General features: G+C 38.2%; 1 protein-coding gene across 1 annotated transcript; it reads left to right on the top strand.

Annotated features, from left to right (window-relative positions):
* Positions 1–4,899: 4,899 nt before the first annotated feature.
* On the top strand, positions 4,900–19,878 carry LOC103145159 (probable E3 ubiquitin-protein ligase TRIM8). Its single transcript, XM_007562484.2, has 5 exons — positions 4,900–7,442; positions 15,839–15,934; positions 17,160–17,425; positions 18,868–18,983; positions 19,068–19,878. Exons 1-5 carry the CDS (start codon positions 6,837–6,839, stop codon positions 19,775–19,777), a joined length of 1,794 nt encoding a protein of 597 aa, XP_007562546.1. The 5' UTR covers positions 4,900–6,836; the 3' UTR covers positions 19,778–19,878.
* The last annotated feature ends 337 nt before the right edge of the window (positions 19,879–20,215 follow it).

The raw sequence follows: 20,215 nt of genomic DNA, 5'->3' as shown, positions 1-20,215 counted from the left end.
GCCAAAGGTGCAAATGTATTGTCTAGATTAAACCATATACATGTTTGAAATTAACTCTTCAAAGGCCAGGAATTAATCTAATTGAGGATTTTTATCCAATTTGACAGAATTTGGGGTATTTAGCAAAGAAGAATGTTTCTTCTGGAGTTTCTTCTGAAGTTTCTTCTGAAGAGCATGATGTTCCTCCTGTCTGTACGTCGCCAGTAAAATGGTTAAAAAACATTTATCATATCAACTGATTTTCCATAATTGAGCTTATGTAGCTATATAATGCGCTGCGTTTTTTGTCACCAAATGTGTGTGTAACGAGCTCCGTGTGCGGAGGAGCGATCATAAACGGCAGAGAACAGATTCTAAGAGCAGCGGTAGCTTCTGGCACAGCGATCGCTTATTGATCATCGCAAAATAAACACTAAGCCTAAAAACACACTACTGCAACAGACTAAATGTTTTGGTTGTGTGGGAAACATTTGAATGTTGTTTTTGTTTTGTTTTGTTTTGTTTTGTTTTGTTTTGTTTTGTTTTGTTTTGTTTTGTTTTGTTTTGTTTTGTTTTGTTTTTTTGGCGTTGAATCCTGAAACTTAAAATGGCATTGTTGTCAGTTGCTATGCCAACGAGTCTGCGCGTAGCTTGGACGATACAGAGGGCTAGAAACAAGTAGTTTTGCTGTTATTGCATTTATTTCATTTATTTATTTATTTTTACAAATTTTGTTGCATAGAAACTCAGTTTGTGGTGAGGTGTTTTTGTGTATCATAATAATTTATAGAGTTATTTGTGATCATAATAAGAGAGAAAACCGTTTTAGACAGAGATTGTTTTCTTTTACTTTATTTCATTTGCAAATGCATTTATCATTTCTGTAAGTTCTTCCACACGATAAATTGATTACAATTGTGGACTAAATGGCAAGATAAATGCGATTTCTTAAAAAGTAGAAGAAATAGCACCATCTGGTGGATGATTTGAGTCCCTACTAGCAATGTTTTTCAGCGTGTATTTCCAAAACTCACTGAAAATCTGGAATATTAATCACAAAATCAAGAACAAACATGCTGCTTTCGATTATAGGGCATTAATTTTGTATTATATTCTAAATTCGGGTCAATAAACACAGCTTTTTGTTTGTCTGTTATGCCTTACCTGCTAAACTAAACCGAGGGTGGGCGGGGAAGGCAGTAAAATCCCATCATGCATTGCGTCAAAATTGTTAAAAAGGTTTCCTAAAACAAATAAAGTTAAATTATTTTTCATTAAAAATAAGTGAAAACATAGTCTATGATATGTTTACACTTTTTCAGATAATTTACGTTAGTTCATGCGTCTTCTCTTTTTTTCACCTCTGAAACCGTCATTGAAAACTATTTACCCGTGAATATAAGGGCTTACTATCAATGTACATATCAGTACACTCTTGTTTCTCTTCAGATCGTATAAATCTTTCGCCTTTTACTAAAGATTTCCGTGGAGAGGAACAATAAGAGTTTGTCTCAATTTTTGAGCGCCCTGCGAAAGTAGGGCTTTCTCTCACTGTTATATTTTAATTTAATTTACTGACAGGGAACTAACACCATAGAAAAGTTTGAGTAATACATGAATTCTCACTGTAAGTATCGCGATATTTAATTGAGCAGGAAGATGAAGCATATTGTATAAATACTTATTTCATAATCAGTCAATAAAAACTGTAAGTGTTTCATTTAATCCCATAATTACGTACATAATTTCACTATAACCGAGTGAAATTATGTGTTGTGATCAACTGTGACAGTTGTATTACCATCATTGATAAACAAATGCAGAGTTTTAGATTAAAAGTTAGTTTTAAACAGAAATTGTTTACAATGTTAGATTCTTAAATTTTTTTAAATGTAATTTTAGTTACCTTTTCACATAAAGTTGAAGAAAATATTAAGATATGCTGTAAAAAGTGGCATGCAACATTATGTTGTCACAATTTGTTGTTAAATCAAACTAAATTTCCTCTGTTTTTGGTCAGTGACATATAAAAATTATTACTGTTTCTGAAATACATAATTATTGTGGATCTTTATTTTATTGTTGCTTTGGGTGTTTTTGTAATTTATTTTCTATTATTTCATTAAATTCTTATCTCAGTTTCAAATAAATAGCAGTAATCCATTATTTCCTCTCATAATTCGGTCTTCTGACCGCAGTTATGGCACAGACTGCTATAAAATGAAACATGAAGGGCTTCTTTCATTTAAAAAATTTGTGTTGTTTTTTCTTTTTTTTTTAATAACAAAAGATGTTTTAAGCAATGGAACTTAGAGATCTCTTAAACTTTATGCTTTTTACCCAGCAACAACTTCTAAGTTACATGAGTTCATGCGTAAATTCATCATCGGTGAATTAATTTCTGGTGGATGTTTATGGAATATGGCTAAAATCTCTGAAGATCCCACACATTCTGGACACAACTTATAAGAAATGCAATGCATATTTTGAAGTGATTTATTTTTTTTTCCTTTTCTGTAAAAAGTATTCTGTATTTAAATATTGGCAATATTTTAAATTTCCCTTCTTATATCTGCAAATTTAAATTGCATTGAATCAAAACACAAACAGACTCCAACAGGCAAAAACCTCCAAGTATAACATTACCACCACCATGCGGTTGTTATACATTTACGATTTAAAATCTTCACATAATCTTCTTGTTATTGGTTTCCCATCGTTCTTATTGTTGCTCAGTCCAATAAGTGCCGTGAAACAGCTCCTTTTTATGCTGTCAAAGAGAAACTATGGGCTCCAATCAATCACAATCATGTATCAGAAATTAATAGGCCTCAGTCTCATCAGGTTAAAAGTAATTGTGATCAAATTATTAAAAGATTTTTGAACCAAATTTTAATTATTTTAGCTTATGTGTGTAATTGTGACTATGTTTGGAGAATAGAAAACACAAAAGAAAGTTAAAACCTTTTCATTCAATCTTGTTTTTTTATTCTTCAAAATCCATGTTCATGATGAGTGTATGCAAACTTTCTACTGTACTTGAATATATAGTCAGTGAAACCCAACCATAGTAGCAATTAAAAAAAGGTGTAAGCAATTGTTAGAATAAATAACTAATCAATTCTACTTCTATGTTACAAAATGGACACTTAAACTTCATCTTTTTAGGTCTAACTTGCTGGTAGCTGATATTTGGGTATGATTTTATTGCATAAAACTATTTCCCTCATCATTAACACACACCCACGTGTACAGCACATGAGCCATTGTCCAAAAAACCTGGTGAGGGTCCAGGTCTCTTGACACATACAGTAACCCCATTAAGTGTAATTCCGGCCTTTCCTCCCTGGTTTGTCCAAATCACGTGACAGTGGAGCTGGTAGGAAGGTGGAAGAAGGAAAGAGGGGGCGGCTCATATGGTTCATGTTGAAGAGAAACTGCGTCAGGTCAACCAAAGAGTCGCTAAATCAAACAGGAAGCTCGGCCATTAGGTTTCAAAATAAAGCTCAGGAATGACTGGGTAAGCTTTTTGACCTTGATTTTTTTATTTTAATTTGAGCGACATTGTGTTTTAAAAATATTTCTTTCCCTTCAACTTTTTTTTTTTTTTTTTTTTACATTTTGTCATAATACATAAAATAAAATAAAAACCTAAGGTAAAGACCAATATATTTGTGAAGTGGATGGAAAAGTATGCATTGCTTGGTTTTCTTTTTCTTTACACATACAAATCTAAATTAATTTTTTAGACTTTTGAACATTTTTTTAATAAATAAGATCTGGCTCACCCCAGATCCGTAGCTCCATTCTAAAAACATAACCACAAAAGCCAAAAGATAAAAAATATGGCTTATTCAAATCAACTGCAAATCATCTTTGATTGTATTTTGTTTGAAAATATTTGTGCTGTAATGCTACAGTTTTGCCATAAATTAAAGAAATTGATTTGTCTTTAACTAGCTAGCTAAGAAGCTAATTCGCTATAAGCTTAAAAGCCTTAGTTCAAAATTTCACCTTTCATTTGTCAAGGCAAATATGTCTGAGATTGTTTATTTGACGATTTATTTTTTCTTTGTTTCATTAAAATATTGCATGTGGCTTGCTCACCTCTGCAAATATGCTTGTAAAATGTATATTCATATAACCATATCTGAGCGAAAACTGGATCAACACTGGAACTGAGGTATTTTAGGGAATAGAAATTTAATTCTACAGAAGGTTTTGACTCCCAGAAATAGGAAATACATTCAGGAGAAGTATCTGGTTTATAACGAGAAAGTTTCTCGTTTTAACAAGTTTAATGGGATTAAGGAACATATTTTTTATATCTTACTTTAACGAGATATAAATTTGACAGGTTACGACTTCCTAAAAGTTCATAAAGGGGACCCATCTGAGTCTCCATTTATTCACTCTGTTCTTCAGGGCGACACTTGAAAAGGTGTTGCTGTTTCACTTTTATGACATTTCTCATTTCAAGAGAACATTCTGGTTTTTATTATATAAATCTTGTCATAAAATGAGTTCTGTGTCTTATTAAATTGACAAAGTATCTCACTAAAATGAGAAAGTTTCTCTTTTATCCAGTTTTAAGGATTTTTGTATCATGTTACAATGAGGTATTGTTTCAGAATTTATTCCTTAGCTCTGGCAGGTAAGTACTTCTGTACAGTTCGGAGTTAAAGTCAAATTTATTTTTTTTAGTGGCTCTAATCCTCTTCAATATCCTTCAATATTACCATTCAAAAGGTCATATTGTAATTAATCTTTCTGTCAAAAATCTTTCAAATATTAGTTACGTTTTAACTCCGCTTCTGTTTATTTTTAGGTGTGTTGCAAAAAAAGAAATAAGTAGAAAACCTTTAGAACGCAGAACTTTATTTTTGAAAAGCCCTTCCGGAAGTGGTGTGCTAACGCTGTCGGTCTTGACTCAGGTTAAGTCAGCTTGTCTGCATTCCTCTTCTCTCCCCACAGCCTGGCCGATAGAGACAGAAAGAAAAGAGAGAAGAGGAAGAGGAGGGGGGGAAGAAAACACACATTATTATTCACAACCGTATAGGATTTTATGAAGCACGGAATCGACTCATACCGGATACATCAGGCCACGAAACATAAGCATAAACCCCCCCTCCGGTTCAGACGGCTCCTTCAGGACTACAAAACCGAAAGAAAGACAGATTTGTATTTTTTAGTGACGGGACTTTTCCTTCGTATATTTGTGCGTAGCTCAGCTATCGAAAAGCAGCTTCGTTGAGACAGCCTACAGCCTTTTCTCGGCGGATATTTCCTTTTCTTTCTTTTTTTCTTTCTTTTTTTTTCCTTTTCGTTTTTTTTAAATGAGGATTTACAAGATGGCTGATGACAGCTAGCCCCAACAAGGACAGAAAACTGCGACGTCCCCTTTAAGAACAGGAGGGTATATTTTTGTATTTTTATTAGCTAAATATAAAAAAATATGGCTGCCTCGAAAAAGCTATTAGTGTAGCTGTAATGAAAGGCGTCTGTCCGGTGTTTGTGTACCTGTGCTACGGTAGAAAATGGTGAGGTGACGTCTGAGGTAATTTAGGCGATTTAATCGAGATAAGGAAGTGGGACGAATATGTTGTTAGCTAAAGGCTGAGGCATCGATAGGCTAATAAGGTTTGAGACCAAAGTACAAAACAAACTGTACTTTTGGGGGGGGGCGGGTATTGGTGGTAATAATCATTGTTTAAAGGAGATATTTGATAGATGTGTCAAAGCGAGAGAGAGAGAGGAGAGGAGGGGGGAAGCAAACGGCTCTGCAACGACAGCCAACATTCCTGCGGATCCTAAAAGCCTTTGTTTTGTGCGCAGGAGCTGGACTGGACCATTAAAACGATTAACTATGCAGTAAACAGCCTCGACGTGATGGCCTGGGTGTAATTTTCAGAAGAGTTAGATTATAAGGCCTTTTGTTGTGGGAGAGAAAACTGGATAAGGCATAAAAAGCAGAAAGCAGAGGCCTTGTGTACATATATATGCCACATTCATCAAACAGAAATATCGCTTTGTGTGTGTGTGTGTGTGTGTGTGTGTATGATTATAAAGACAGGAGGTTGTGCTTGGGGTTTTTTTCCCCTTCTCATCTGAGCAATACGACGGGTTTTTCTCAGCCTGCGGCCAAACGATCGCAGGTTGTGTGTGATTAGATTGCTGCTGGATGCTTATTTATAATTCAGCGGACAAAAGCATTGCGCTGCGTACTCATTATTGAGGGAATCAGGCGTCCTTGAGGCTCCTATGGAATACAGTCACATTTTCAGAGGCGTTTCTCTGTGTGAATAGAGAATAGCAACCAGGGTGTGGACCTGAGCAGCCCGTTTTTCATTCTGAATTGGTTGCTATAGTCGACCATAATCCGTCGTTAGGTTAGGGTGAAGGCCTGGAGTGGCAGCAGGAAAAAAGATCAAGATCCCTGTCATGTGTCACATGGAGATGCATGCATCTGGGTGATGGTAAGCGGTTCTCTGTGCCTTGGTTTACCTGTAGCGGACGGAGTTTGGTTCTGTTCTGTGAGCACACACTGAATCACTGAAGACAGGTCTGGTGGTTCCGAGTGTGACTTGGAGGAAAGGAAACCACCGCTTCCTGTAATCTGAACAGCGTCATCCCCCCGTCTGTTTTATGTGTTGAAATCCACCAAGGTGTTTCGCCTGAAGCCTCCTTCAGCTCAGTTTTCCGGGAATTTGCCTTCATGCTGCATTACTAAGCAATACTCGTCATCTGTCAGGGAGGGTGTGCATACAAATATTGATCTTTCAGGACTCGGGTTTTTGAGTGTCGGGTTTCCACTGGGAGAGAGACGCACAAAGCGGCCTAAAAAAGGTCTGATTTGTATGCCTGCCTGCACCACCATGGCCTCTGACATGGCTGAGACGTGGAGGAACTGTTTTGAGGAGGAGCTCATCTGCCCTATCTGCCTGCACGTGTTCTCTGATCCCATCCAGCTGCCCTGCAAGCACAACTTCTGCCGGGGCTGCATCAGCGAGGCCTGGGCCAAAGACTCCTCACTGGCTCGCTGCCCCGAGTGCAATCATGCCTACACGCAGAAGCCCAGTCTGGAGAAGAACCACAAACTGTCCAACATAGTGGAGAAGTACAACGCCCTGAGCGTGGAGAAGGCCAGCACGCCGACGCTGCAGTGCATCCTGTGCCGCCGGGGCCCGCCGCTCCCCGCCGTCAAGGTGTGCCTGCGCTGCAATGCCCCGTGCTGCCAGTCCCACATCCAGACGCACCTGCAGCAGCCGTGCTCGGCCCTGGGGCACCTGCTGGTGGAGGCGGAGGCCGTCAAAGCCTGGACCTGCCCGCAGCACGACGAATACCGGCTGTACCACTGCGACGCCGAGCAGACGGCGGTGTGCCAGTACTGCTGCTTCGCCCGGTGCCACCCCAGCCACGGTCATGCCGTCACCGACGTGGAGCTGCGGCGCAACGACATCAGAGTAAGACGCACTAAATGCCGTGTTCACACATCAATGCTTTCAGTTTCATGTTTAGTTTATCTGTAAAGATGAACTCTGTTCTCTCCAGGCCTGGGCGATAAGTTGTCCCATTATTGTTGTTTTTTTGAAACGGTAAACTTACTTTTGTAAAGAACTCTTCAAACTAGAAGTGGAAGACATTGTAAATATCCACAATAAGACGCAAATAAAGTCAACTCACAACGGAAACCATAAACAAAATGGATTATAAAGTCTCTGTCAGCAAAATTTCCCTTCAAAAAATCTTAATAATCAGAATGGAAATGATTAAACTCATTCAATTTTATCATACGAATAATTGCAACATAATGAGTTGAATCTAATAATTGAGTCAAAATCAACTGCAATACATTCCAGTTAAATCCGGTCAGATTCAGTTTTTAAAGCCAGGTGGGTAAAGAGTCTCTATCTCGGGAAGCCCAGCCAATTTCATAGAGTCATTGGACGAGCTGCTGCCGCTCCTTCTGAGGAAGTATGTGGCGACAGTGGGAGGGAACCACTCCCTTCTAACAGAGAAACATTCTGTCAAAAGTAGGGCTGCAGCTAAACGATTGAACAATTAATTAAATCGGCTCATTCTTCAGGTATTTCATTTAAGCATTTTATACATATAAGCCAATAGTTAATTTGCTTAAAAAAAAAAAAAGTATTGCCTAAGATGCAATAACACAGCATTCCTTTACCCTTGATTATTTGTACCAAAGGGTGCATCTGCATCTAAAAAACTTTCTAACCTTTCTGCTTGACTTGGCATCAATACATCAGTTAGTTGTTTAATAAATGTGTGGCAAAAGGTGCTTATGGTTTTTACACAATTTGAACTGGGAGAAGCTAAAACTATGCCACTTGAGGAGTTTTGTGCAGAACATATTTTCAAAGTTTTCGTATCTTAAATGAAAAATGTGTATATTTTTGTCCAGTTTTGTATAAGTAACTGCTCTCAGGCTGTTGATGCTTCTGCAGTTAATCAGGATTAATCTGATTAGTCATTTCAGCCCTTTGCATAAATGGATTCATTTTCACAAATTGCTGCAAGATAACACACAAGAAGTAGTAAAATAAGAATCAAAGGAGGGTGACATGTTGCAAGGATGATTGATTATGTAAAAATAAATATTGAATTTAACTCAAATTTTAAAAATTGTGCTCAGAACTGCACTTAGGTTCTGAAATATGTTTCAAGCATTTTTTTTAAATTATTTGTATAACGGTGGGAATGACCATTGAATCTCTTTATTTTTTTATTGGATTAAAAATGGCTGCATCTATCAAAGAGCCTGCAGCACGTTTTGGACTAGAAAACATTTTATAATCCTTATGGGAGAAAAACTGGGCTTTGGCCAGTCAGCACTAAAAAAACAAAAACAGAAATTGGTATCAGCCAATCAGTGCACCGCTATAAGCAGTTAAACAGGCTATTGGTCGGTTTCTCTTTTCCCTAATTCACACCTCTACCTCCTACTCACTGAATTATCTATAATTTTTTTTAAAATTTGTTTTTCAAGTTTTCTTCTGAATTCTAAACAAATAACCAAAAATCAAATCTCTCGTTTTTAAATTTGATCTCATGTGTTTGTCTGAAAGACATATATTGCATCCAGTTTCAATTATTCAAGGCTTTGACTCCCATTTGGGCGAGTTAACTCTTGCAAAATATGACAAATATGACTCTAATCAGGCCAAAATAAACACAAGCAACCTTCTGGGAGTCAATTTTAGGCATCGGAGCCAAATGACACCATTTCCTCACAGCTAACTGATTAGATCATTAATAAAAAAAAACCTTAAATCATCACTTGCCGTAGCAGCTGTGAAACATCCCTAAAATATTCTGTGGCAATCGACTCCTTTTCATATCCAGTTAAATCCAGAACCAACCAAAAAGGGAAACTGACATCCACTTGTAAATTTTCCAAACCTGACTTGTTGGAGTTTGTTGGATTATGGTTATCAAGAAGGAAAGTTCAAGTGTATCTATAATGCTACTTCACTAACCAAAAGAGTGTTCTTTACATACATCTACTTTATATTCTTAACATCAACATAGCAAGTGCCAGATTCTGTGGTCTCTCGCTGTCATTTAAAATTACTTCACTGGAGAAATTTGGGATGAAAATCTGATGGGGGGGGGGAATATCAAAATCAGATGTTCATGTTTTTTATGAAATGCGTGCATTTTGAGTGCTTCCACTCTTATCCGGCATGTTTTCAGTTGCGGCCCGTTCCAAGTCTCCATTCTCATCTATTGGAATGGCAAACAATGCGGTGGAGGGAGGAACAATGAGGGCCCCTCAGAGGGCCTTATCTCCCCAGCACAGGTGCATCCGAGCACAGGGATCACCAGTTGTCGAGCGGAGGGGGCGGGGCAGTTGGAGAGAACTCGAAGGAAAGAGGGATTAAAGTGATTCATCACTTGCCTCTGCGGACTTTTCTTTTTTTCTTTTTTTTTTTTAACCTATTCGGTTTCTGGGGGAGGGGTCCGGGTGTTCACCACCTCTGGTTCGCACAGGGGTCACACCGGTTGCTCTTGCCGGTTTTAAAAACGTTTAAATGGGGTGTGACAACGCAGCTTGTGCCGAGAGGAGAAACACGAAGGCGTCACTTCTCACTGACTCATATAGTTCACCCAACATTTTTAGGTGTCAACCATGACATACTAGGCTGCCTTTCCTGTTGGTAATGCTATGACTCAGCTGTACGTACAGTTAAATGTCCTCTGAGGGTCCGTGACATGGCCGTTGGGTGGAACTATTAAAAACTGAACAGAGTCTTCTACTTTTACTAACATGCAATGTTACAGTTTTACCCCAAGTAGCAAAAAATGTATAGAAACTACTTTTTAGGGCTGTAACTACTGGTTATTTTAATTATCTATTAATCTATCTATTGGATAAGAAAAAGAAAGGCACAATCTACAGATTTTTCTTTATTCAACCTTCTTTATGCAATATTAGAAAAACATTAAAAGATGCAAATGAACAAATCAATTCCCTTTATACATTAGATAATGAAGATTTTATTGCCCAACAAACATTCTTTTAGTGAACACTTAAACATTTGTAACGAAGCAAAAAATAAATAAATATTTCTAACATCAACACATAAAAAACTCAGTGTAGCATTGATCTGTTTATTGTTGTTTTGATTAAACGATTGATACATGGATAGCCAAAGGTGCATACATTTTTTTACAGAATTTGAACCAGGTGAAGCCAAGACCAAGATATTTTAGTGTTAAGTGGAAAATGTATGTTTTTTTGTGTGTTTTTTTAATAGTTTTGGCTTTGTGTTCTTTCAGCAAATTGACTTTTTTGAATCTTTGTGGTTCAGCTAACCAATTACTATATTAGTTGACAGTATATATCAAAAATTGGTTCGTCACGATTAATTGTTTCAACCCCACTACTTTTGGTGTTTTCTACCTTTTGGATAATTATTGAAAAATAATTTTAAAAAATTGAAATTTTAAGGATATTTTTTTATGTTCAATGAACACACAACCATATAGGCTACCAGGTCGGGCTATTAGAAACATTACACTTCGGTGTGGAAGTTGCTCCTGAGGGAAGGCTAAACGGTGCACAGCAAAGGTTTTATCTTTTTCAACTATCTGCATTGAATATTCTGAACTTTAAAATATTGACAGCTTTTGTTAAACTAAGGCTTTGTTGGTCTGTTTTTAGTCTTGTTAACAATTCTAACCCTTAACAGCATCAACATCTTAAATGCTATTAGCTTAAAATCTACACTGTTATCATTTTCCTTGTTTAACATGTGACCTCTGCTCCCAATATAAATAATTACTGCTAGAAAGACTGGAATAAATATATTTTCAGAGCTGCTCTTATAGGTTTTAAAAAGAAAAACTAGTACCAGCAGGTTATGGCTTCACAGAACTTGGCCACCAACTTGTGATCGGTGGATCCCCACCCATCACATTTTTGTTTATCTTTGCAATCTGGTGATTTTCATCCGGTTTGGATTGTATGAGTAATAAAACATTTGTAAAAAAAAAACAAACATCAGCAGAGTTGTCACCATCCAAATCTAACAGATTAATGGATTAGTTTTTAAATGTAAACTTCAAATCATTTTATTTTATACGTTTTCTATATTTGACATGTACATCCCTTGGTTAGGAAGCCATTTGTTGTTTAAATGTTGTATTGCTTTTACTTTTTTATTGCCATTTCTAAAATGCCCTACTTTTGTCTCAAATACCTACTATATAAAATCCCACCAACGCTTTTTCCAATAAACTTTTAAAACTAACATCCTGATTTTGATTTCTAGTGTAAGAGATTTTATTTGCACTGTATTGTCCCATCCCCCCCCAAAAAATACATTATAAAATATAAAATCTAAGTTAGCCCACTAGACGTGTTAAGGCGGTTAAAATTTACAGGTAAAACAACGAAAAGGTGCTAAATCAGGAAAAAACCTGCATGTTTCCATTTTTATGTTTTCTTATATGCAGCCATAACACTGAGCACAAATAGCCCTGATTTAGTTTTAAATATTCTAACTTGTGCTGTATTGATCCAGGTTATTAAATTTGTACCAGATGGTTAAAACAGGTCTGATAAGCATTTTCATATTTGGTTGCACATAAAAAAAATAATCAGGTTATTGGTGCTGTTGCAGAGATTAATATCTATTGGCTATCCATCTCTAATAATGTTTTGTAGGTGTTGTTCTTGTTTCCCAGATATATTCCTTTAGAGATCAAGACTTTTTTTGAGCTACAGTTCATGTTTTAACCAAGACTAGTTTTTAAAAAAAAATATATATATATATATTGCTGCACAATACTGGTAATTATTGCGATGCCAATATCGGTTGCTATTTTCTTTCTTTGTCCAATTGGAGCACCTTCTGCTGTAAAGCTTTGTCCACCTGGTTAAATGTTACATTAGCATGTAAAAGGCAAGTTTGTAGTTCTTTGTGATATAAATATTGCACACGCTGATATTGAGATTTTATTTGCACAAGTTAGCCCACTAGATGTGGAGCCTAACAGAAAAACAGAAATTTTAAATGTGAAAACTGACAGTTCAGAAAAAGTACAAATATAAACCAGTTTAAAAAACTGCTTATGCAACATTGGGAAATATGTTGCATAGATTCGGTGTCCCAAGGACCAAAAATGTTGTTGTCGGTGATAAAAAATTTATAAATGATTGTACATTTAAGGATAAGAATCAGTCATGTAATGTGGAAATAATTTAAGTTTATCTGGTGTTTAGAGATTTAAATGTTTGTAGATTGATGAGTGTGAGAGGAGCAGGAAATCATAAAATCATGTATCTTCAACCTGCTCTTTTTCAAACAGTGCAAAATTGCGTGATAATTAATTTTATTTTATTTTTTTAATTGTTTTTACTTTTTGTCTGTTTGAAATAAATAAATAATGACAGAATAACTTTCTGAAATTTTGAATCTTGCATCTTAAAATCTGTCCAGACTGTCACGGTCTTTATACTAAAAGCGACCTGCACTGCTGACGACGGTGTTGGGGGCGTCTGTGCTGCAGCTACATGTTTAGCACTGACATGGTATTTTAGGCTTTAATGACTTTGGTGACTGGCTAACTCCTTTTAGCACAACTTGACCACAACAATAGTCTTTTTGAAGCAAAACTGAGTCCCCAATGGTCCAAGAGAAGCAGCTTTGTCATCCATATATTTGTTTGCAGACGCTGCTTATGCGTCACTTTTATGGACGTACTAGAAACACACAAGAAAAGTTCCGGCTTGGGACTTTTAGATGCAGAAAAAAAAAAAAAAAAAAACGTGATTCACTGGGTTAAAATTTTTAACGCATTAAGATCTATGTAATTAATTAATTGAAATTGACACTTTAAAATCCTGGTCCTAATTTTAATATAATGTAAATATTACATAAAAAGTCATTTTGTTTTCATTTATTTATTTATTTCAAACATGTTTTTGAAAACAAGAAATCAGTAGGACAAACCGCAAACATGCATACATAACTGAGAACAAAGTAATAATAATAATAATAATAATATTACTTACTGACTCAATAATTGTCAGAAATGTGTAATTATGCGACTTTAGTCAGCCGCTGTAGGACCAGGACCAGTTCATCCAGATATTTAGTTATTTGCCACCATGTCCTCATGATGATGATGATGCACTCGCCACCCTACAGCCCCTCCCTCACCCTGCAGCCCCTCCCTTGCCCTGCTCTCCACCTCCATCAGCCCCCAAACCTCTTTCACCTCCCTCTCGCCATCCAGCAGCCACCCAAAGCCAGACCCGACCTTCCCCCTAGCCCTCCTCTCCTGCGCTGATGGAAGGGGCTCTGTAGTGAAATGACAGCTGAAGAGCACCCTTCCTCTGTTTTTTAACCTCTGCTTCCCTCCCCCAAAGGTATCCCATACATGTAGCTAGACACGCCCCCTCCCCCTCCTCCTCCTCTCCCTCTTCCTCCTGGTCCTGCGCTGGCTTCTGCTCAGAGCCTAACTCAATCAGTCAGCACAACCAGGTCACCGTCCTGGATCCAACCAACTGTGCATGTAACAGAGCTATGTAGGGCAGCGATTCCCGACCATGTGCCGCCGAGACCCGACACTGTGCAGCTTTTCCTTCCTATCAGCCTCTGAAGCAGCTGATCACTAATGGTAAAATCAGCTGCTGTGTGCTGGAATGCCTCTGTGCTGAGGATGATGATGGCATGTGAAGAAACCTTCAGCTGGAGGGAGCAGCTGATCGTTTAGGATTCACTCTCTCTCTATCTAAAGGCTTTCCTGCAATATTAATGCAAGTTTTCGGTTTTATTTGTGAGGATATTTAAATTTGCAGATTATCCCCGATACTAAATCGATGAGGATTACAGAATGTTTATAGGTAAACGGTTTTGAATAAAGAGGAGTATTTTCATAAGTTATGATGAGGTTTTATTTATGTAGGTTGGTTCTCCATGTTTGATCATAAATCTAAATGTTGCCATTTAGTTGTTTTGGGTTGCTAAGTAGATGATGGTGCTGTCTAAGTTTGTTCTAGAGTAGTAAAGTACAAAACTGAATGTTGATTCTCCATGTTTGTATAAACACAATAAAACAACAATACTCTGATAGTATTTCTAACACAAGAAGAATCAGACAATAATAAGACTCATAGGCCTATTTTATTGTTTTGGAAACTCTGCTTTGTTATTCATGCAATTTGTCTAGCTTTAAATGATAAACAACCAGAAAATGTTCTGTTATTGGTTACACTGTAGACATGCTCAAGTATTTAATTATTAAATTCAGTACCCTGTAAGAGTAGCATAATCTATATACTTTTTTGTTTGTTTGTTTGTTTTTTAAATTATGATTCAGGGGCTTAAGAAAATCACTTTGATGGCCTCAAATGGCCCCCTGACCACAATTTGGACAACATTAGTTTAGCAAGTCCAAATTAATTAGTACTGGACAATAAATCAATTTCTATCAATTATTAAAATCAAATATTTTATTTTTAAGCCAGATTGTCCAGTTATAATAATAATAATAATACATTAATAATAATGATAATAAGCACCTGTGTCTAGTTTATTTGCAGCTAAAGCTGAACATACTACAAAAACACAATATCTTAGTTTTGTCTTATTTCAAATTTACTAACTTAAAAGTAACTTTTCAACTTTTGATAGAGTACTAGTTATAAATGAAATAATCTGCCAGTGAAACTAGTACTTTTTTAATCAATATTAAGGAATTGCTGACTTAAAAAAACTCCTATGTCTTGCTTAAAAAGTTACTTGTACGTTTTGTGTTATTTCAGGTTTGCTAAGATATTTGCACTTGAAATTGCACCAGAAACACCTGATAAGATGTTTTTGTTTTTGCCGAGCAGGGAGATGGTTTGGCTGAGCAGCCGTCTGCCACTGCTCACATGCCATCCTCCTCCCAGAAATAACAGGTGCTGTTGCTAACACATCGCCACAGCTCATGGAGCAGCCTCCAGTGGGTGATCTAATGTCTTTTAGGAGGAAAGTGCTGGACGGGGGAGGAAGAGGAGGAGTAGGAGGAGGAAGAGGCGGAGGTGCACCAAGGGGAGAGCAGAGCTGCCGGAGCTTTTTACTGACCATTTATCTATCTCTGCTCTCTGCCTCCAGCTCCCCCAACTTCGGTCCTCACTCTCTAATGCAAACACTAAATAGCTGCTGGTTGCCATGGCAGCATCCCCCTCCTTCCCTCCCTAGCAGGGATTGCATGTTGGATGGAGACTAAATTAGCCAGCTCCAGGAGCTCTAGTATCTCTGGTATGGTGAGCGAATGCTTATGGCTAACTGGAGGTTATAACTTCCCTTTTTTCTTGGCTTTCTGTTGTTGTTTTTTTTTCCAGCAAAACCTGCTGAGACAGCAGGAGCGCGTGGAGGAGCGAGTGCAGGAGATAGAAGAACAGCTCTGCAAGCTTGACTCTGACAAGTGTACAGTGGAGGTACGTATGAAGGACTTTATTCACACATTTTAACTGTGAAGCTGCAGTACGCAACTTTTATAAACAATATATATTTTTGCATATTTGACATATAAGACTTGCAGTAAGTTAAAAAAAAGTTTAAAGTTGACAGGAAATTTGAAAATATCACTTGATAGTCATGCGTTTTTGTCTGAACACCATCTATAAAGTCTTAAAAAATGCAAACATTTAAAAAAAACTTAAATAAACAAGCTATGCTAAGCCTGGTGGGGGCACAAGTAAAGCCTGGTGACCCGCCAGGCTTATAATAAACTGGGGGAAACCCTGAGTATGGTATGAGACAGATAATCTGTGAAAATATCTAGCTCCTCTGCCTTCTCACAATGAGAGCGAGAAGGCAGGTCTTAAAGCTAAGGCTAGCTAGAATGACCAACTAGCCAATAACAGCAGGTAATTGGTTTTCCTGTAACTGTAAGTTGTTGTCCGTCATTAGCATTTTTATCAGCGTGTACATTAGGTTGATTGACAGCACTAAGACCCGCCTCCTGACTCCGATTGGTTGTTTTTGGTCGGGAGCTGTGCATTTCTGTAGACTGCAATATTAGCTCAGGGATTGCACTGGGCTACTAAAAAATATATTTTGGAAATTGTCTGTTTTTTCCATTGAATTAGGACTATTTTACACCACTGAATCCAAAAATGCCATCCATTTTTCTCAATCGGGTCAGGTTTTTATTCTAATTTGGTTTAGAGAAATCTGATCTTCTGACTAAATTGATAACATTTTTGTGACATTATCAGTTCATTTCCGTTAAGATTTCTCATCCAAAAGAGATTTTGGGAGAAAAAAAATTGTTTTATACCAGAGTATATTAATTAAATGATACAAACTTGGATTTCTGTAAATTGAACCTTACGTCTTCACTGGGGCATGAACTTCTGTTCCTTTGAACGCCTCGTATGCTGAGCAGCAGAAATGTCCAACAGTAATCAGGTGTCATGACTGCATCCCAAACTAATACGTAGCTCAGTTCAGAAAGTTGACCCGATTGAGCAAAACCAACGTGATTTTTGGATTCAGCCCATCAAAATCACCCTAAAACAGTTTTAAAAACCCCAGACAATTTTATTGGCTGTTGCCCAGTGTTAACTGTCTCATGCTATGCTTTCACAAAATGGTGACAGTTTTTTTTTCTGGAAATATCCAAAGAGCAGTTTTAATTCACTCTTAAACCGTCCACAGGACAGAGTGTGTGAGCTGAAAGAGGAGGTGCGCCTGCAGTACCAGCGCATGCATCAGCTCCTGGAGGAGGACCTCGGCCGCACGCTGGAGGCCCTGGACCGGGCTCAGGCTCGCTTCTTCCAGGAGAACGCGGCGCAGGTTCTGGCCCTGGGGGAGCAGCGGCACGAGGCCCAGAAGCTGCTGAGCTCCATCCACACGGCCTTCAGCAAGGCGGAGGAGCTGAGCTTCATGAAGAACACGAAACCCGTTAAAATCCTCACAGACAGGTCAGAGAGCTAAACGAGGAGATCGCCTCATTTTTTGCTTGCCTTTTGGGTGATACTGGTGCAGAATATGAGCAAAAAATTCATTTTTTTTCAGCAGTCCAATTCATAATGTGAACTCATGTATTGTGTAGATTAAATTATTTACATGCAAATAAATTTTTGTAATGTTTAGAAAGGGAAAGTAATAATTTTATGAGAACTCCTACATGGAAAATAACAAAAAGTCCAAATGAGGAATGTTGAGTGTCTTGTGAAGTTGGTTTTACAATAAGCAAATACTTAATCTTTTAACACATTAGCATTGAATTATTACCAGTAATAGAACTTTGAAACCATTTTAAACAGTTTAATTATAAAGAATCACATGATGCTGTCACATCTGAGCAAAATAACTTATCAAATTGATCAGTCATTAAAATGTTTTTCTCGTAATTTTAAGTTGCTCTGGAAATCTTATGTTTTTATTCTGCTAATATGAAGACTTTATTTTTGTAATTTAGCAAACATTTTCAGCAACATCACACCACTCACAGAAGGCAGGCTTTAAAAGAAAATGAATACATTTTTCAAAAATGTTTTCTGTCATTTTTAATTTTTGTTTTAGAAAATAAAGTGAGAAAAAAATCAATCTGGTATGAAAAATGTTTAAATGTAATTTTTTAAGCCATGTGGCTCATATGCGAACTGTTGCATCGATGCAGCGTGACATGCAGGCGATCAGCAGCGGCGATTGCACATTTTGTCTTAGAAGTGTCGTTTAGCAATTTACTGAAAACAGGAACACGAGTTCCTGAACTGGTTCAGTTCACAGAAGGGAACTTGATTTTATCTACCAGATCGCAGACGGCCATCGTGCTTGATGATGACATGTGAAGGTGTCATGTGAGGGTCATCACCCTAATATGTGAGGGTGATTAGTCAGGACAATTGATAACTAATTTTGCTGAAATTAGAATCGGATTTGAAACTTCAGCCTCTGAGCTGAAGTTTCAAATCCACAGTAAGTGGTTTCACTTACTGTGGAAAATTTCACACTGGACTTTCAGCTATTTGGATTCTCTGGCTCTCCACTTTTTTATTTTATGTACCTTAGTTTTTTCTTCTACTAAACTTTCCATTAATGTTCTTGGATACAGTACTTTTTGAATAGCCAGCCAGCTTCTCTAGAAATTAACTTTTTGTCAGTGATGATGCAGCCATAGCTCTGCATTTCTGTATTAAAAATATTTCTTAATAATCTTATTCAATATTTAAGTTTTCTCTATAACTAAATTCCTTAACAGGAAAAAAGTGTTTGAAGAATATCACTTTGTGTGTCGTAAATCAATTTTAACAAACGAGTTTAACTTTCTGAAGTGAATTACAGAAACAAACGTTTTGATTATGTTCTACTTTATTGCGATGCTTCATCATGATTTCTTGCTGTTGTCACCTTGTTGCAGGTCGCAGGCATGCGTGGGCAGCAGCCTCCCTCCTTACAAAGTGGGGAATCTGAACTCTAAGCTGTTTCTTTCTGAGATCGCAAAGCGAGAGAAGAGCTTGAAGCGAACGCTTGAGGGTAGGCAGCGTTACATTTGGCACGTGGAGAATCAGCCTGACCCTCTGTGATTAAATGTTTTTTAATTTGTGTGTTTTGTCTCAGTTCCTCTCACCCCGCCGTCGGCGTTCCTGCAAACCGTCGCCTCTTTCCCCAGTGGCCAGAGCTCCGGCTCCGGCTCCGGGGCGGAGAAACGGAAACATTCCACCGCCTTCCCGGAGGGAAATGGCAGCACGGGGAAAAACGCCACTGCGGGTTTCAAAGACTCATCCTCATCTTCCTCCTCTTCTTCCTCTTCGTCGTTAGCCAAGCAGCCCTACTTGGGGTCCGGCTCCGCCTCTGGAGAGGGCCAGTCCGCCAACCAGCAGACTCTGGGCCCCTGTGCGCCGCCTCACATCGGCGAGGGCGGCGGCGCCGGGAGCGGGAGCGGCTCCCTGACCAACCATCACTCCGGCTCCGTGTTCGGCTCCTCCCACTTCCCGCCGGGCGGCAGCGGCTCCTCCCACTCCTCCCAGCAGGCCGTGCTGCCGCAGTACGGCGGCAGGAAGATCCTGGTCTGCACCATGGATAACTGCTACTGCTCCGGAGTGCCGTCGGTGTCAGGCCACCGCAGCCACCCTCCCTACCCGCGCTCGGGCTCCTTCCCCTGGGTGAGCCCCCAGGACTACCCGCCCCCTCCGGGCCTGGCCTCCGGAGGGCCGTCCATGCAGGGGCTGGCGGTGAGGGACTGGATAGATGCCTCACAGACGCACAGACATGCAGATTTCTACGGGCTGTACGGGCAACCGTCCACCAAGCACTACGTCACCAGTTAACGCAGCGGTTATGCTCTTAAAATAGAGACGGGCACCAAAATAGCACACACCTTTACAGATTTATAAACCTGAAATCTACAAATAGTGGCTGAGCTCACGAACACTGCAAAAACAGAATCCGACCAAGTATTTTTCTCTGGTTTCTAGTGCAAATATTTTAGTAAAGTTGAAATAAAACCAAACTAATTTTTCAGGAAGATATAGGAACTTGTTTTAAGTCTGTTCCTTTAATATTAATGAAAAATTAGTAATAGATTATTTCTACTGTTACATGGAGAAAATGTCTTGTCATAGGTGAAATAATCTGCCAAGTACTTTTTCAACAATATTAAAGTAATCATTGACTTAAAAACAGGGGAGTCCAAACAAACAAACACATGAACCAAAGGGAGGTTGGGGGGGAAATGGGGGAATTTTTTTTGTAAGAAAGGGATGTTA

The sequence above is a fragment of the Poecilia formosa genome, unplaced genomic scaffold (genome assembly GCF_000485575.1).
Source record: "Poecilia formosa unplaced genomic scaffold, Poecilia_formosa-5.1.2 Scaffold136, whole genome shotgun sequence".
Lineage (NCBI taxonomy): Eukaryota > Metazoa > Chordata > Actinopteri > Cyprinodontiformes > Poeciliidae > Poecilia > Poecilia formosa.
Note: the sequence above shows the minus strand (reverse complement) of the source record. Positions and strands in the feature narration are given on the sequence as shown.

Bases quoted from the DNA above. Each gene is read 5' to 3' on its own strand.
- LOC103145159 (XM_007562484.2), top strand. From the start codon at position 6,837: ATGCCTGCCTGCACCACCATGGCCTCTGACATGGCTGAGACGTGGAGG. The intron at 17,426-18,867 runs GTCAGAGAGCTA...ACCTTGTTGCAG, and splicing joins GTTAAAATCCTCACAGACAG to GTCGCAGGCATGCGTGGGCA. The intron at 18,984-19,067 runs GTAGGCAGCGTT...GTTTTGTCTCAG, and splicing joins CTTGAAGCGAACGCTTGAGG to TTCCTCTCACCCCGCCGTCG.